General features: G+C 42.4%; 1 protein-coding gene across 2 annotated transcripts in view; it reads left to right on the top strand.

Moving 5' to 3' along the window:
• The window catches only part of map3k1 (mitogen-activated protein kinase kinase kinase 1, E3 ubiquitin protein ligase), a 130343-nt gene that overhangs the window by 104044 nt on the left and 8264 nt on the right, over nucleotides 1–18035 (top strand). For both annotated transcript variants that reach the window (XM_043689029.2, XM_087988960.1), the window contains exons 14-15: nucleotides 8322–9657; nucleotides 15356–15508. In XM_043689029.2, the coding sequence (XP_043544964.1) occupies nucleotides 8322–9657; nucleotides 15356–15508 (1489 nt within the window). The remainder of the gene's footprint in view (nucleotides 1–8321; nucleotides 9658–15355; nucleotides 15509–18035) is intronic.

Raw genomic sequence — 18035 nt, 5'->3', positions numbered from 1 at the left:
TGTAAGGAGTACTGGCTGCTATTTAAAAATCCAACTTCACTGTACAACAACTTGGATTCTTGTTGGAATCTTTTACTTTGGAAAATTACTCCAGTGTGATTGAGGTATAGTAGAAAAAAAGTGAGGTTGAAGGAGAGGTTAGGAGTTTGACAGGTCGACCGCTGTATCCACAGAATCTTTTTTTGGCGGTTTCAGTTTCCTGTGGTCTACTGTGGCCTGAGCATATTACAGTGGAACCTCAATTATCCGAATACCGATTATCCAAAGGAGATCTCGAGGTCCCGATAGAAACATTACATTAGAAACAAAATGTGTTTCTAACTGAGATTGTGTCTTTTGTTTACAGGGGTTAAACAGGCACAGTCTTCAAATGACTGACCTCCCGTCCTCTCTCTCCCCACACTTTCCCTGGTGTTCTGCAGAGGAGTGTAACCTAAAGCCACACCCCGCCCTCCCCCTTCCCCAGATAATCTGACCAACATTGTCCTGTACAGAGCAGAGGTGGAACCTGTCAAAAAGTTGTAGTTAAGTGTGTGTGTGTGTGTGTGTGTGCTATTTAGAGACTTATCCCACAAAGGCAGCAGCAGCAGTCTTGTTGGTGTCCAATCTGGCAGCCCTGGAGAGGGGCGGGGGCGGTGCTGAATGGGGATGGGGGATGTTTTGGGGGTGGGGCCGGGGTTTGCGGGGGGCAGTGTCGCGGGGCAGGAGGATATTTTGGGGGTGGGGCTGGGAGGGGGGTGTGGAGGAAGGTTTTGGGGATAGGGCTGGGGGAATGCAGAGGAAGGTTTTGGGGATAGGGCTGGGGGAATGCAGAGGAAGGTTTTGGGGATAGGGCTGGGGGAATGCAGAGGAAGGTTTTGGGGATAGGGCTGGGGGAATGCAGAGGAAGGTTTTGGGGATCGGGCTGGGGGAATGCAGAGGAAGGTTTTGGGGATAGGGCTGGGGGAATGCAGAGGAAGGTTTTGGGGATAGGGCTGGGGGAATGCAGAGGAAGGTTTTGGGGATAGGGCTGGGGGAATGCAGAGGAAGGTTTTGGGGATAGGGCTGGGGGAATGCAGAGGAAGGTTTTGGGGATAGGGCTGGGGGAATGCAGAGGAAGGTTTTGGAAGTTGGGGGTGGGGTGGGGCGTCGAGTGCTGTGTGCTGCTGCAGTCTCCTGAGCAGGGAGCAGACCTTTAAAAACTCTGAGCCCCAGAGGAAAGGCATTTAATCGATTAATCGAATAATTGATTATCCGAACGAAATAGTGTTCGCCCATCACATTCGGATAATCGAGGTTCCCCTGTATAGTGAACCTTCTGGAATCAGGGGACTGCCAGGAAGCTAACTTTCCCATTTTAAATGAATGGGTTCACACCTATCTGCGGTTTTGGGCTTTTGCGGTAGGTCTTGGAACGTATCCCCCATGGGTATGTCAAGAAAAATCTGAAGTTTGGGGCTGAGGTAGGTGCCAGTTGGATTTGGGAGTGAGTAGTTGGAAATGCATGAAACCAGAATCTGAGAAACTCAAAACTTCATTGGGTAGCAGTACTAGAGAAGACTAGATGGGTGAGGGTGTGGAGTGATTTAAACATACAGAATAAAAACTTTAAATTTGAAGCACAGGTGCACTGGGCTTGTAAGTTAGTAAGTTACAAGCCCGGTTAACAATGTAAGTTAGTGAGGATCAGGATTGGTGAATGAATCTGTGCAGGATAAGATTCCAGGAGCAGTGTTTTTGATGATTTTATATTTGAGATATAGGAGGGCAGTAGGTAGAGCACTGGAATGCTCTCATCTGAAATTGACCCAAATTAGGGGTCAACGAGAGTACGTCGGCTTCCAAGAGATCCAATTGTGTTAGGGGATTCTATAGTCAAAGGTACAGACAGACGTTTGTGACCAGCAGAGAAAAAGCAGAATGGTGTATTGTTTCCCTGGTGGCAGGATCAAGGATGTCTCAGAGAGGGTGCAGAATATTCTCATGGGGGAGAGGGGCCAGCAGGAGGCCATTGTCCATATTGGAACCAATGACATTGGAAGGGAAAAGATTGAGATTTTGAAGGGAGATTACAGAGAGTTAGGCAGAAATTTAAAGGGTAGTAATATCTGGATTACTCCCAGTGCTACGAGCTAGTGAGGGCAGGAATAGGAGGATAGAGCAGATGAATGCATGGCTGAGGAGCTGGTGTATGGGAGAAGTATTCACGTTTTTGGATCATTGGAATCTCTTTTGGGGTAGAAGTGACCTATACAAGAAGGATGGATTGCACCTAAATTGGAAGGGGGCTAATATACTGGCAGGGAAATTTGCTAGAACTGCTTGGGAGGATTTAAGCTAGTAAAATGGGGGGGTGGGACCAAGGGAGATTAGTGAGGAAAGAGATCAATCTGAGAGTGGTACAGCTGAGGGCAGGCAGAGACAAGGTAGGACTAATAAATTAAACTGCATTTATTTCAATGCAAGGGGCCTAACAGGGAACGTAGGTGAACTCAGGGCACGGTTAGGAACATGGGACTGGGATATCATAGCAATTACAGAAACATGACTTAGGGATAGGCAGGACTGGCAGCTTAATGTTCCAGGATACAAATGCTACAGGAAGGATAGAAAGGGAGGCAAGAGAGGAGGGGGAGTGGCATTATTGATAAGGGATGGCATTACAGCTGTGCTGAGGGAGGATATTCCCGAAAATACCTCCAGGGAAGTTATTTGGGTGGAACTGAGAAATAAGAAAGGGATGATCACATTATTGGGATTGTATTATAGACCCCCCCCTAATAGTCAGAGGGAAATTGAGAAACAAACTTGTAAGGAGACCTCAGCTATCAGTAAGAATAATAGGGTAGTTATGGTAGGGGATTTTAACTTTCCAAACATCAACTGGGACTGCCATAATGTTAAAGGATTAGATGGAGAGGAATTTCTTAAGTGTGTACAGGACACTTTTCTGATTCAGTATGTGGATGTACTTACTAGAGAAGGTGCAAAATGTGACCTACTCTTGGGAAATAAGGCAGGACAGGTGACTCAGGTGTCAGTGGGGGAGCACTTTGGGGCCAGTGACCATAATTCTATTCGTTTTAAAATAGTGATGGAAAAGGATAGACCAGATCTAAAAGTTGAAGTTCTAAATTGGAGAAAGGCCAATTTTGACAGTATTAGGCAAGAACTTTCGAAAGCTGATTGGAGGCAGATGTTCGCAGGTAAAGGGACGGCTGGAAAATGGGAAGCCTTCAGAAATGAGATAACCAGAATCCAGAGAAAGTATATTCCTGTTGGGGTGAAAGGGAATGCCGGATGACTAAAGAAATTGAGGGTTTGGTTAAGAAAAAGAAGGAAGCATATGTCAAATATAGACAGGATAGATCGAGTGAATCCTTAGAAGAATATAAAGACAGTAGGAGTATATTTAAGATGGAAATCAGGAGGGCAAAATGGGGGCATGAGATAGCTTTGGCAAATAGAATTAAGGAGAATCCAAAGGGATTTTACAAATATATTAAGGACAAAAGGGTGAGTAGGGAGAGAATAGGGCCCCTCAAAGATCAGCAAGGTGGCCTTTGTGTGGAGCCACAGTAAATTGGGGAGATACTAACTGAATATTTTGCATATACTGGTCATGTCAATATTTACTGTGGAAAAGGATATGGAAGATATAGACTGTAGTGAAATAGATGGTGACGTCTTGCAAACTGTCCAGATTACAGAGGAGGAAGTGCTGGATGTCTTGACACGGTTAAAGGTGGATAAGTCCCCAGGACCAGATCAGGGTGTACCTGAGAACTCTATGGGAAGCTAGAGAAGTGATTGCTGGGCCTCTTGCTGAGATATTTGTATCATCGATAGTCACAGGTGAGGTGCGGGAAGACTGGAGATTGGCAAACGTGGCGCCACTGTTTAAGAAGGGCGGTAAAGACAAGCTAAGAAGCTATAGACCGGTGAGCCTGACCTTGGTGGTGGGCAAGTTGTTGGAGGGAATCCTGAGGGACAGGATGTACATGTATTTGGAAAGGCAAGGAGTGATTTGGGATAGTCAACATGGCTTTGTGCGTGGGAAATCATGTCTCACAAACTTGATTGAGTGTTTTGAAGAAGTAACAAAGAAGATTGATGAGAGCAGAGCAGTAGATGTGATCTATATGGACTTCAGTAAGGCGTTCGACAAGGTTCCCCATGGGAGACTGATTAGCAAGGTTAGATCTCATGGAATACAGGGAGAACTAGCCATTTGGATACAGAACTGGCTCAAAGGTAGAAGACAGAGGGTGGTGGTGGGAGGGTTGTTTTTCAGACTGGAGGCCTGTGACCAGTAGAGTGCCACAAGGATCGGTGCTGGGTCCTCTACTTTTTTGACATTTACATAAATGATTTGGATGCGAGCATAAGAGGTAAAGTTAGTAAGTTTGCAGATGACACCAAAATTGTAGATGTAGTGGACAGCGAAGAGGGTTACCTCAGATTACAACAGGATCTTGACCAGATGAGCCAATGGGCTAAGAAGTGGCAGATGGAGTTTAATTCAGATAAATGTGAGGTGCTGCATTTTGGAAAAGCAAATCTTAGCAGGACTTGTACACTTAATGGTAAGGTCTTAGGGAGTGGAGTGCATGTTCATAGCTCTTTGAAAGTGGAGTCGCAGGTAGGTAGGGTAGTGAAGAAGGTGTTTGGAATGCTTTCATTTATTGGTCAGAGTATTGAGTACAGGAGTTGGGAGGTCATGTTGCGGCTGTACAGGACATTGGTTAAGCCACTGTTGGAATACTGCGTGCAATTCTGGTCTCCTTCCTATCAGAAAGATGTTGTGAAACTTGAAAGGGTTCAGAAAAGATTTACAAGGATGTTGCCAGGGTTGGAGGATCTGAGCTACAGGGAGAGGCTGAACAGCCTGGGGCTGTTTTCCCTGGAGCGTCAGAGGCTGAGGGGTGACCTTATGGAGGTTTACAAAATTGAGGGGCATGGATAGAATAAGTAGACAAAGTATTTTCCCTGGGGTTGGGGAGTCCAGAACTAGAAGGCATAGGTTTAGGGTGAGGGGGGAAGGATATAAAAGAGACCTAAAGGGCAATTGTTTAACGCAGAGGGTGGTACGTGTATGGAATGAGCTACCAGAGGATGTGGTGGAGGCTGGTACAATTGCACCATTTAAGAGGCATTTGGATGGATATATGAATAGGAAGGGTTTGGAGGGATATGGGCTGAGTGCCTGCAGGTGGGACTAGATTGGGTTGGGATATCTGGTCAGCATGGATGGGTTGGACCGAAGGGTCTGTTTCCATACTGTACATCACTGACTCTATGACAGCATGAGCATACTGAGTGTGAGGTTGGTGACTTTGGTGTTTCCATTGTTTAACTAGATGAAACTGACTCATCCAAGACTACGTGTTTAACAAGCAGTCTTGCAGCAGAGCCAAGTGGAGGTAGTGTTATTAGTATGCAAATAGAAGATGATTTCCATTGGATGATGTACTTCAGGGTCGGCATGGGAGATATCCTAACACCACAGTCAAATTTAGTGAATGTTATTCGTTACTTTAATTATGACCACATTAGCACTTAATAATGGACACTTGTTTTGTTGGGATTCTAACAGTTGCAAGATAGAAGAGTAGGGATCCGTGGTGGATAAAGGGATGGGGGCCTCAAGTTTGCTGTAATAGACTGTAGGAACTGTCAGCCATTGCTCGGTAAGACTGGCAGCCACTTCTGGCATCTATGTATGTGCATTTAAATGAAACGAGATGGACCTGCTGAGTAAAGCTGGGAACAGGGAAGTGAATGGAGAGATTTAAATGACATTGAGCTAGCTGGAATGGTGGAGTACAGTTTGGATGGCATTTGGGGAGAGGCAGCATTAATGAGCAAAGTACAGTACAACCTCAATTATCGGAACATCGATTATCCAAACAAGATCTGAAGGTCCCGATGCTTGGGTCAACCGTGTTATCTGAACATTCGATTATCTGAACAAAATACTCCCCATCGGTGTTGTTCGGATAATCAAGGTTATACTGTAGTTGAATAGGTAGTCCTATCATGGGAACAGAGATTTGAGGTTTTCTAACTCTTAAAGAAAAGTAGAGCACACTGACACTGTGTTAAGGAGCTGTGAAATAGTGGCGAGAAAAGGTACCAGGGTCTTGTTTACTAAAGTCATTCAATTCTCCCTGATTCTCTTGGACATCAAAGGAGAGTGAAACCTATTAAATTAATGTGGTCCAGCAATATCTGGCAATGGTTAACTAAATCAGTTGCGTGTAGATGAACTCAAGTCTTTGCCCCTTTCTAATGGAGATCAAAGGTTTAGTCTATACTGGGACTAATAAAGATTGGGCCAGGGGATTGATTTTTGACCTGGACATGAATATAAAAAGTATACTTCAGGGAGTGATTGGGCCAGCCAATAACTGCAAATCTGTTGAGAATGAAGAGCCAAAAATTGGACAGTGGGAGTTGGAGTGTGCGATTAAAAATTACTTGAATTTATTTTCCTCCCAATAGCTGCTTTTTTCAGGTATCTTAGGTATTGGAGGTGATTTCCTAGAATTCCAGGAGCAGCAATTACTGTTTTATATGCTGTTGGAATAGTTTTGGAACTTTTGAAGAAAAAAATCAAAACAACAGCACTTATAAAAATGAGAAAGACAGGCAAAGGCAGCAACACATGGTCTATAAGGGAGAGAGAAAGAAACCCACACTGCTAACTGACACAACAGTGAATCTGCCCAGTTACTGCCTTTGCTGTTTGAAATCATGTACCACTGGACATTGGAGTGTGACTAGGGAAACTTAACAAACAGCGACATTCACAACTGATCTTGGAGGAACCTGTTTGGGAGAGGTCACAGCACAGAAACAGAGAAGTGAATAGTTTTAAGTATAGCCTTGCTGTAAATCTACAATAGTGAGTAGAGTGGGTTCTTTCTTGATTATATGGTTTTTTTTGGGATCTGCCTCTTGATTAAAACTTAAAACTGTAAGCCATAAGTATTAGCCTGGATCAGTGTTTTGTAGAGCAATAAGATGATGCTGTTTTCTGGGTCTGTAGATTGGAAGGAGCAAAATAGCCTTTAGTACAGTGATATGCTCCTTTTGTCAGAGATGGGAGTTTCAGAAGAAATTAAGAGTTACTGAGGATTATATCTGCAATAAATGTCGTTGGTTGCAAATCCTGTCAGATCGAATGGATTGGTTGGAGCGACAGTTAGAGGCAGTGAGGAATTTACAAAAACAAGGGGTGTGTTAAATGTGGGAGGTGATGGACTTTTAGGGGAATGTAGCATGAACAGCCAAGTTTCTAGTATCAAGACTGGCTCTCATGTAATGAGGGGTACATCTGGTTCCATGTGATCGATTGTGTTAGGGGACTCTAGTCAGGGGCACAGACGGATATTTCTGTGGCCAGCAGCAGAAAATCAGAATGTTGTGTTGTCTCCCTGGTGCCAGGATTAAGGAAGTCTCAGGAGAAAGTGAGGACTGCAAATGCTGGAAATCCGAGTTGAGTGTGCAGTGCTGGAAATTCACAGCGGGTCAGGCAGCATCTGAGGAGCAGGTGAATCAATGTTTTGGACATAAGCCCTTCATCGGAATGAGGCTTGTGTGTCGGTGCTGAGAGATAAATGGGGGAGGCGGGGTTGGGGGAGGTAGCTGGGAAAGTGATAGGTGGATGAAGAGGGAGAAGGTGATAGGTCAGAGGAGGCAGTGATGGACGGGTCCAAAGAGCAGTGCTGATTGGAGGCTTGAGACTGGGGTAGTATTGGGGGAGGGGAAATTAGGACGCTGTTGAAATCCACATTTATCCCATGTGGTTGCAGGCCCCAAGGTGGAATGACGTGTTCCTCCTCCAGGCGTCGGGTGATAATGGTTTGGTGGTGGAAGAGGCGCAGGACCTGCATGTCCTTGACTGAGTGGGAGGGGGATTTGAAGTGTTCAGCCATGGGGCAATGGGGTTGGCGGGTGTGGGTGTCCCAGAGATGTTCTCTGAAACGACCCGCCACATCGAGTGCAACGGATGGCGTGGATGACATTAGTAGAGGAACAGGTGAATTTCTGACTGTTGTGGACGGATCTCTTTGGACCTTGGACAGAGGTGAGGGGAGTGGTGTGGGCGCAGGTTTTGCACTGCTGTCATCCTAAAAGAAATGCCTTCCAAGTGGATTTTCCTCTGAAAGTTTTTAGAACAGCACTCGATTTCTAATGCAGAGGAGGTTTTCTTACCCATTTTCAAAGTTTGAACATTACATATTCAAAATATGACTTAGAAGCTTCTCTCCACGTTTAGCTCTCATGTGGATTGTAAAAACTACTTTTTCTTATGATATTCTGGTTTTTTTTTCTAGATACAAGAAGCTACTGTCACTTTTGAATTTTGCACTGCAGTCTATTGACAACTCCCATTCAATGGTTGGGAAAATGTCCCGTAGAGTCTTCCTCAGCGCTGCCCGCATGGTTGCAAGAGTTCCTCATGTTTTTGTGAAACTTATACACATGCTGAGTGTAACCAGCTCAACCCATTACATGCGTATGCGTCGGCGTTTGATTGCTATAGCAGAGGAAATGGACATTCTTGATGCCATTCAATCAGCGATTGAGGATGAACAAACTGTGGGTGAAAGACATGATAATTTCATAGAGCTTTCAGCTCCGCAGAATTCACCATATACTACAGAAAACAATTCCCCAGTGAACACTGTGAAGTTATCTGGAAGAGCACGAAAAAGTACGTTAAGTCCTGATCATGATACTAAATCTTGTGTTGGAGCAGATGAGAAGGGAGAGACAATGCAAGATATTTCCTTCACAAGACTTGCGACTGCAGTACCCTGTGAACAACCAAAGACAGCCATTCAAGCACGTCCCAGGCCACTGAGTCAGTGTGTCAGTTCATGTTCATCAATGACATCATTAAATCATTCCCAGCTTTCCTTCCCATTTTTGCCTTCCCTGTCATCACCTTCATCCTCGCCGCCATCCTCATCATCAAATCCTTTAGCTGGACAAACTGCTAATGATGGTTCCAAACTACGACCTCAGGGTTTTGTTCCTAGCAAATTTGCAATGGCTTCCCCAAAAGCACAACGAAAGTTTTCTCTTCAGATTCAAAACAACTGTTCTAAAGAAATCACTGGAGGTAAAGAGACTGAAAAGCTGTCTCCAGTTTTCACTCAGGCACGGCCTCCTGCATCCAGTCAGATCCACAGACCAAAACCATCGCGGCCATGCCTGAATGAAATTGGAAAGTTTACAGGTGACTTGAGCAAAAGCTGTATGATGCTTGAACTAAAAGATCTTGAGCTTAGTGACCATTGTTGTAGCAATCCAGTTATTCCAAGTGATGAAACTGTATTCACTCCTGTGGAGGATACTTGTCGCCTCGATACTTCAGCAGAACTGAATTCTAGTATAGAAGATCTGCTTGAAGCGTCAATGTCTACATGTGATAGTACTGTTACATTTAAATCTGAAGTTGCTGTGCTCTCTCCGGAGAGGACAGAGACTGACTGTACCTACAATGATGATGTTAATCAGAATCAGAAGTGCAAAGAGAAAATGGAAGCAGAGGAGGAGGAAGCATTAGCTGTTGTCTTAGCTATGTCAGCATCCCAGGATGCACTACCTGCTATTCCTCAGCTGCAGGTTCAGAATGGAGAGGATGTCATTCTCATTCAGTTGGATGTAAGTGTTTTTCATTCCTTCAAAAATATCTTTCTAATTTCCATCCTTGTCTGAAGAATTACATGTATTTCAGTATACTCATGCATGGCAGTCTTTGCAAAGTGGAAAGATGGATGGCACATGCTGTTAAAATCCGTTTGGAAAGTTTCTATTCTTTAATGTAATGAGAGGCCAGTTACATGACTTTTTTAAAATCGCTTCTACCCTCACCCCCAAGAGTATTTGAGAGAAACCTACTTGTACAGAATTATTGCTTACAGCACAGAAAGTGACCATTTTGCACATTTTGTCCATGTCAGCTCTCAGCAAGAGCAACTTGCAACAGGGGAGATGGTGTAGTGATAAGTTATCGAGAGTTTCAGGGCAGTGTACTGAAATGATAAGTTCAAATTCCACCATGACAACAGATGGAAATTACATTTAATTCACAAAATCTGGAAACTTTGTTTAAGTTTACTTGCGTGGTATACTTACAATTTCTATAATCCTGTATATACCATTCTAAAGAACATTTGAGAAAAAAAATCAATATTTTGCCAAATTTCCACAAAGAAACTAAACAATGAGCCCACATAGACTGCATATTTTGAGATGCAAAAATAAAACTCCTCTGAAGTGGGATGCTATTCTTAGCTAATTGGAGAATATGGCCTGTTTGTTTTCTTCCACAATGCTTAAAAAAATGTTAATGCTAAGGGACAAATGATGTTTTACAAACGAGGTAAATAAGAGCATGCAAAATAAAAATAGCACTGGAAAGCCTCAGCAGATCATCAGTGGAAGACCGAGTTTGTGCTTTGAAGTTATTGAAAGCATTGTTGAGTCTTGAAGGTTGTAAAACAGAAAATGAGATGCTGCTCCCCCAGCTTGCACTGGGCACTGCTAGTGCACTACGGCACACCTAGGACAGAAATGTTAGCAAGCGAGCCCGATGCAGCAGGCAACTGGAAAGTTAGGATTATTCTTGTACACATTATGGAGATGTTCCACAGAATGATTGTCCAATCAGTATTTAGTCTTCCCAATGTAGGAGAGATGTGCATGTAGTAGACTAGATTCAAAGAACCACAAGTAAATAGCTGCTTCACCTTGATGGATTTGGATCTCAGACAATGAGGATGAAGGAGGTGCAGCGTTATATGCCTTTGGGGAATGAAGGGGAAAGTTGGAAATTCATGAAAATAAATTAAACATTTAAGTATACAAGTGATTATAATGCATTGTTAAATATAGGTCTCCTGAATATACTGAATGAAAATGATCAGTCTGTTGCACACTCTGTTTTGTATTAAAGTTAGACCAAAAAACATGGGAGCAGAAGTAGGCCATGCAGTGTGCTCCACCATTTTATCAGATCATGGCTGGTCTGATAATCCTCAACTCCACATTCTTGCCTTTTATCCCCAGAATGCTTGATTCCTTTAACGATTAAGAATATGCCTCTTAGCCTTGAATATACTTATTCCAATCTCCACAACCCTGTGTGGTAAATAATTCCACAGATTCACTCCGAGAATAGGAATTCCTCCTTATCTCTGTCCTGAAGCTTGCTCTTGACATTATGCCCTCTGGACCTAGACTCTCCAAGGGAGAGCAAGTTTTCTGTGTCTCCCCTGTCAAGTCCCTGAAGAATTTTGCTTCAATAAAGTCACCTCTCATTCTTCTGAGCTCCAATAAGTACAGGTGCAACCTAGTGAATCTTCCCTGGACTACCTTCAGTGTTAGTACAGGTAGACAACCCTTTATCCGAAATCCGAAGGTTTACCCGTGAAGTTTATTTTTCTCATTAACCCAATTCCACACCCACTCGATGCATGTCACTCAGATGTGATGTGAGTGGGCTATACTCTTTGATTGTATGCACAAATCTAATTTCTTCCAAGCATTTATTCTCCTTGAAAGCATAGAAGTATATAAAATTGAGAGACCAGGACAGGGTGGGAATCTCAAATACCAGGGGGCATAGGTTTAAGGTGAGAGGAGGAAAGTTTTTTTACACATGGTATTTGGTGTTTGGAATGCATTGCCAGGGAAGTGGGTAGAAGCAGATACAATAGCAATATTTAAAATGCATTTAGACAGACATGACCAGTCAATTACTAAGGGAAAAAAGGAATTCAGATCACGTGCAGTCAGAAGACATGAAAAATCTCACCCCACTATTAAAACCCACCGTACAATAACCTTTCCTCTTGCAATTTTGTTGTTTTGAGGGCAGGTGACTGAGGTGTCACTTGGGGAGCACTTTGGGGCCAGTGACCATAATTCTATTCGTTTTAAAATAGTGATGGAAAAGGATAGACCAGATCTAAAAGTTGAAGTTCTAAATTGGAGAAAGGCCAATTTTGACGTTATTAGGCAAGAACTTTCAAAAGCTGATTGGAGGCAGATGTTCGCAGGTAAAGGGACGGCTGGAAAATGGGAAGCCTTCAGAAATGAGATAACAAGAATCCAAAGAAAGTATATTCCTGTCAGGGTGAAAGGGAAGGCTGGTAACTATAGGGAATGCTGGATGACTAAAGAAATTGAGGGTTTGGTTAAAAAAAAGAAGGAAGCATATGTCAGGTACAGACCAGATAGATCGAATGAATCCTTAGAGTATAAAGAAAGTAGGAGTATACTTAAGAGGGAAATCAGGAGGGCAAAACGGGGACATGAGATAGCTTTGGCAAATAGAATTAAGGAGAATCCAAAGGGATTTTACAAATATATTAAGGACAAAAGGGTGAGTAGGGAGAGAATAGGGCCCCTCAAAGATCAGCAAGGTGGCCTTTGTGTGGAGCCACAGTAAATGGAGATACTAACTGAATATTTTGCATATACTGGTCATGTCAATATTTACTGTGGAAAAGGATATGGAAGATATAGACTGTAGTGAAATAGATGGTGACGTCTTGCAAACTGTCCAGATTACAGAGGAGGAAGTGCTGGATGTCTTGAAATGGTTAAAAGTGGATAAATCCCCAGGACCTGATCAGGAGTACCTGAGAACTCCGTGGGAAGCTAGAGAAGTGATTGCTGGGCCTCTTGCTGAGATATTTGTATCATCGATAGTCACAGGTGAGGTGTGGGAAGACTGGAAGTTGGCAAACTTGGTGCCACTGTTTAAGAAGGGTGGTAAGGACAAGCCAGGGAACTATAGACCAGTGAGCCTGACCTCAGTAGTGGGCAAGTTGTTGGAGGGAATCGTGAGGGACAGGATGTACATGTACCTGGAAAGGCAAGGAGTGATTTGGGATAGTCAACATGGCTTTGTGCGTGGGCAACATGTCTCACAAACTTGATTTGAGTGTTTTGAAGAAGTAACAAAGAAGATTGAGAGCAGAGCAGTAGATGTGATCTATATGGACTTCGACAAGGTTCCCCATGGGAGACTGATTAGCAAGGTTAGATCTCATGGAATACAGGGAGAACTAGCCATTTGGATACAGAACTGGCTCAAAGGTAGAAGACAGAGGGTGGTGGTGGGAGGGTTGTTTTTCAGACTGGAGGCCTGTGACCAGTGGAGTGCCACAAGTATCGGTGCTGGGTCCTCTACTTTTTGTCATTTATATAAATGATTTGGCTGCGGGCATAAGACGCACAGTTAGTAAGTTTGCAGATGACGCCAAAATTGGATGTGTAGTGGACAGCGAAGAGGGTTACCTCAGATTACAACAGGATCTTGACCAGATGAGCCAATGGGCTAAGAAGTGGCAGATGGAGTTTAATTCAGATAAATGCGAGATGCTGCATTTTGGGAAAGCAAATCTTAGCATGACTTATACACTTAATGGTAAGGTCCTTTGGAGTGTTGCTGAACAAAGTGACCTTGGAGTGCATGTTCATAGCTCCTTGAAAGTGCAGTCGCAGGTAGATAGGATAGTGAAGAAGGCGTTTGGTATGCTTTCCTTTATTGGTCAGAGTATTGAGTACAGGAGTTGGGAGGTCATGTTGCGGCTGTACAGGACATTGGTTAGGCCACTGTTGGAATATAGTGTGCAATTCTGGTCTCCTTATCGGAAAGATGTTGTGAAACTTGAAAGGGTTCAGAAAAGATTTACAAGGATGTTGCCAGGGTTGGAGGATCTGAGCTACAGGGAGAGGCTGAACAGGCTGGGGCTGTTTTCCCTGGAGCGTCGGAGGCTGAGGGGGTGACCTTATAGAGGCTTACAAAATTATGAGGGGCATGGATAGGATAAATCGGCAAAGTATTTTCCCTGGGGTCGGGGAGTCCAGAACTAGAGGGCATAGGTTTAGGGTGAGAGGGGAAAGATATAAAAGAGACCTAAGGGGCAACGTTTTCACGCAGAGGGTGGTACGTGTATGGAATGAGCTGCCAGAGGATGTGGTGGAGGCTGGTACAATTGCAACATTTAAGAGGCATTTGGATGGGTATATGAATAGGAAGGGTTTGGAGGGATATGGGCCGGGTGCTGGCAGGGGGAACTAGATTGGGTTGGGATATCTGGTCGGCATGGATGGGTTGGACCGAAGGGTCTGTTTCCATGCTGTACATTTCTATGACTCTATGACTTCTCCTCTTGGGTTTTCCAACTGTCCTTTAGTCCCATCATTCATGGCTACAGGAGTAGCTGTTGTAGGCTCATGATCCATAATTATCTGTCTAAATACTTCTATCTCCTTCAAAAACATTCAGTTAAATGTTTTTGAAGTTTCTAGAATGCAAAGTAAAATCTGTTACAGGTTAGTATTGGAGCACTTGCACTTTTTCCTTGTGTTCATACAACCATGTACCACTCTCCATATTTATTTTGCCTCAGTAAAGCTTTTGAAATTTATTTTTGTTCTTCAAAATAATTTGAAGAAAAACTAGATGGAATGTAGTAAAAAAATGAAGGTAATAATACAGCCCTACTTGATTCATGGTGGGAAACTGGATGCAACATGTTTGATGCTCATAGAGTCCAGCTGCGAGTAGAAATATCATGCCCAAGCCCAAATGTTTGGAAAATGTTGAGACTTGCATGTAAACAACTGAAAGAGTGTATTAATATATGCAAAAGATGATTCATTATTTGAATTTGTTGTATGTTTATTCATTTAAACTGAACTATTACTTTTGGGCATTTAAAGTATCACTCTTGTAGTAAGGCAAAACTGGCTTTTTCATAACTTAATGCTTCCTTGCCTTTTTTAAAGAAACCAGTGGCTAAATTGTGCAAACAAAATGAAATATATACTTGCCTCTAAACTGTAAACTCTATCTTATGTGTTATATATTCAACATTGAAAATACTTATCTACGGTAGTAAGAAGTAGTATTATACATACTTTTTATCTGACCTGCATACTCTGTGAAATAGATCTCTTTTTGGAGGACTCTATGGTGCAGTAGTAGTTACCTTTTGGGTCAGAAGATCCAAGTTCGAGTCGCACCTGCTCCAGTGATGTGTTCGAACAACATGTTTGAACAATTGATTGAAAATATATAAATTAAATCTGTATGTAGATTTCTGGCAAATCTTAAACTGTCATGTTACTTGACTTTACCATTGAATTGTTCTGTTATAAAAAATGTGACTAACAATTGTTCAAAACTTATTTTCTAATGGAAAATGTTGAATAATGCTTCCTTCCATGATGATCAAAATGATTGTAGACATTACAAAAGTTTCTGAAATGTGTAAAATTTGATTTGGAAATGGCATAAACTATATACTAAAGTGGCATATGTTTATAATGGTTTCACTTGCAGACACCGGAAACTCTACCTGGACATACCAAAGCAAAACTTGCTTACAGAGAGAGTGTAGAATGGTTCAAAGGTCAACAAATAGGCCTTGGGGCGTTTTCTTCATGTTATCAGGCACAAGATGTGGGAACAGGAACATTAATGGCCGTGAAACAGGTAACTTCCAGATGTTCTGGCTGTGCCTACATTTTTCTGGAAGGAGAACTTTACCTTAAAACAAGCTATATTCAAAATGAGGTCGGCAAAAGTGAGGACTGCAGATGCAGGAAACCAGAGATTAAATCAGGACTGCTGAAGGGCTTTTGCCTGAAACATCGATTTTCCTGCTCCTCAGATACTGCCTGACCTGCTGTGCTTTTCCAGCACCACTCAGATCTAAGCTATCTTCAAAATGAGCTAATTTTTAACTATTTTAAATGAAACATTTTATTCTTACCATATGCAATGTTAGGAACTTCAGTAATTTTCATATTTTTAATAGCATTTTAATTTCCATTTAATCAACTTAAATCACAATTTGCTATTCTCCATATATATCTCAAGATATTCTAATGCTAATCTTTTTGTGAAATGATAGATTTGCTGTAGCATTGACTTGTTATTAGGAAAACATGGTATTTTATAATAAAAGTATATATGACGGGGCTCTTTTTTTTAACACACTCATCACCTCTCCGGAGTTTAGAAACAAGTTTCAAGTTATTCCATTGGTGAACACGAAGCTGTCACTTTCCAAAAGTCGCTGACACCTCTCGGAGATTCTGCTTCATTACCTCCAATCTTGTAATTCCTCAATCCAAATAGCTATCTACTGCTTCCTGTTCAAGATCCAGTAACATAGTTTGTCTAACAGATCTAGCATTTCAGCCTAATGAAGCTGATTTTGTCCAACATTGACTTTTTTTTTCCCTCTTCCTGCCTGCATTTCAGAGTCTCTAAGTCCACAGCTTTCAAACATTTACTGGCCCTAATCATTGTCTTTCGTATATGGATAGCCAGCTTGCCCATCCAACACTAGGCAAACATGATGGTCCTCTACTTTTACCTTGAACAGAGGTCCAATCAGTCACTATCCACTAGCTACTTCCTCAAGGCAGGCTGAACTGAAATTTGATAGACGTTTTCAATATCATGGTCAGTAGTTAAGTCGAAACTGTTTCCATTCAAATTGATTGAGAACTTGTGGGGGGGAAAAAAAACATTTTTGTTTCTCAGTGAGTAGTTAGGGTATGGATTGCACTGTATGGAAATGTGATGGAAGCAGGTTCAGTTAAAGCATTGCCAAACTTTTGCTTTTTCACTGTAACCTTGCCATTTAATACATTATCTTGGAAACAGACATCCAGTTAGGAAAATTAGCCTCCCAAACCATAACAATTCAGAGATTCTGACTGTTCTGTGATTCTGCAAACATGTTCTCAAACTAAGGATCTCTTTGATCCCATCACTTTCTCCAAATCAATGCTACCATTAGGGCTGCTGTTGATTTCTGCCTTTTTGTGGCATAGGTAGAACATTTTTTCTTGTTCCCATCCTATTCTGGTCCTTTTGCTTGGTTCTGTTTCTGGTACACTGATGACTATATAAGTGTTGTTACTACCTCCTCACCCCACACTAGAAAGTGTAGTTGTTCTGATTCCAATTTCTTCCCCACCTCTCTGACTGTTCCCTTCTCCTCCTCCACTTCTCTATCTCAGTAGTTTCCCATTTCTGTAGCTAAGCTGTCATTCAGCATCCATGATAACATCAGAGATTCCCACAGCTAACTGATGTGCAGTTGCAATTCCCAGTTTCTGTTTCTGTCATATCTGACTACGCCATCTTCTGCACCAGTGCTTCTGAAATGTTCTCCTTCGATTTAATCTGGGATTTGCTTCTGCCATGTTTGACAGGGCTTTCCATTTCCTTCATCTTCCTTCATTTCCACCACCTCCAGCATGATGCCACCAGCAAACACATCTTTCACACTCTCCCTCCAGACTCCTCACATCTTCAGGAAATGTTCTGGAAATACTGTACTCCGTACTGTCCTTACTTGTTCTGGTCTTCCTATGATACCTTACAGTGAGAGTGCAGAAACTGCAAGACCTGTTCTGTTAATCTCATACTTTCCCATGTCTCCAAACGTTACTTCCAGGTAAATCTACAATTTACTGTACTGTCAATTCGTATGAAACTTATGATGCAATATTTGCATCTGTACTTGGGGAGGCAGAATATTGTTCCGCAAAACAGTCCCACAATCAGTCCGCAAGCATGACTTTGTGCAGTTGCCTATCTTCTTAATTTTCCACTTTACTCCACATTTTATTTTCTGTTCTCTGCCCCCTATGTTGTTTCAGGAAAGCTTGCTGCCAGCTCAAGTAGCAGCATCTGTTTTTTTTTATTCCCCTTGGTACTTTGAAATCTTCTGCATGTGAAATTTCACATAATCACTGTCCTCATTTGTTCAGAGAGCAGCAGCTAGTCATGCTTCTCCTTTTCCCTTTTTGCAGCTCCATGAGAAGTCTTTGTTCTCCCACTACCAAAATTTTTTTATTTGCCTTGTAATAATGTTCCTTTTGTCCCTTTTTTTTTAATGTCTCCTTCCTTTCTTTATCACAAAAGTTTCACTTTGTTTCCTACCTGTGTACACCTATCAAACGTGTTACACAAACTTATTTCAATTCTGATCAAAGAGCAT

The sequence above is a fragment of the Chiloscyllium plagiosum genome, unplaced genomic scaffold (assembly GCF_037043375.1).
Source record: "Chiloscyllium plagiosum isolate Xiang-an unplaced genomic scaffold, Cpla_swu_hap1 HiC_scaffold_1, whole genome shotgun sequence".
NCBI lineage: Eukaryota > Metazoa > Chordata > Chondrichthyes > Orectolobiformes > Hemiscylliidae > Chiloscyllium > Chiloscyllium plagiosum.
Note: the sequence above shows the minus strand (reverse complement) of the source record. Positions and strands in the feature narration are given on the sequence as shown.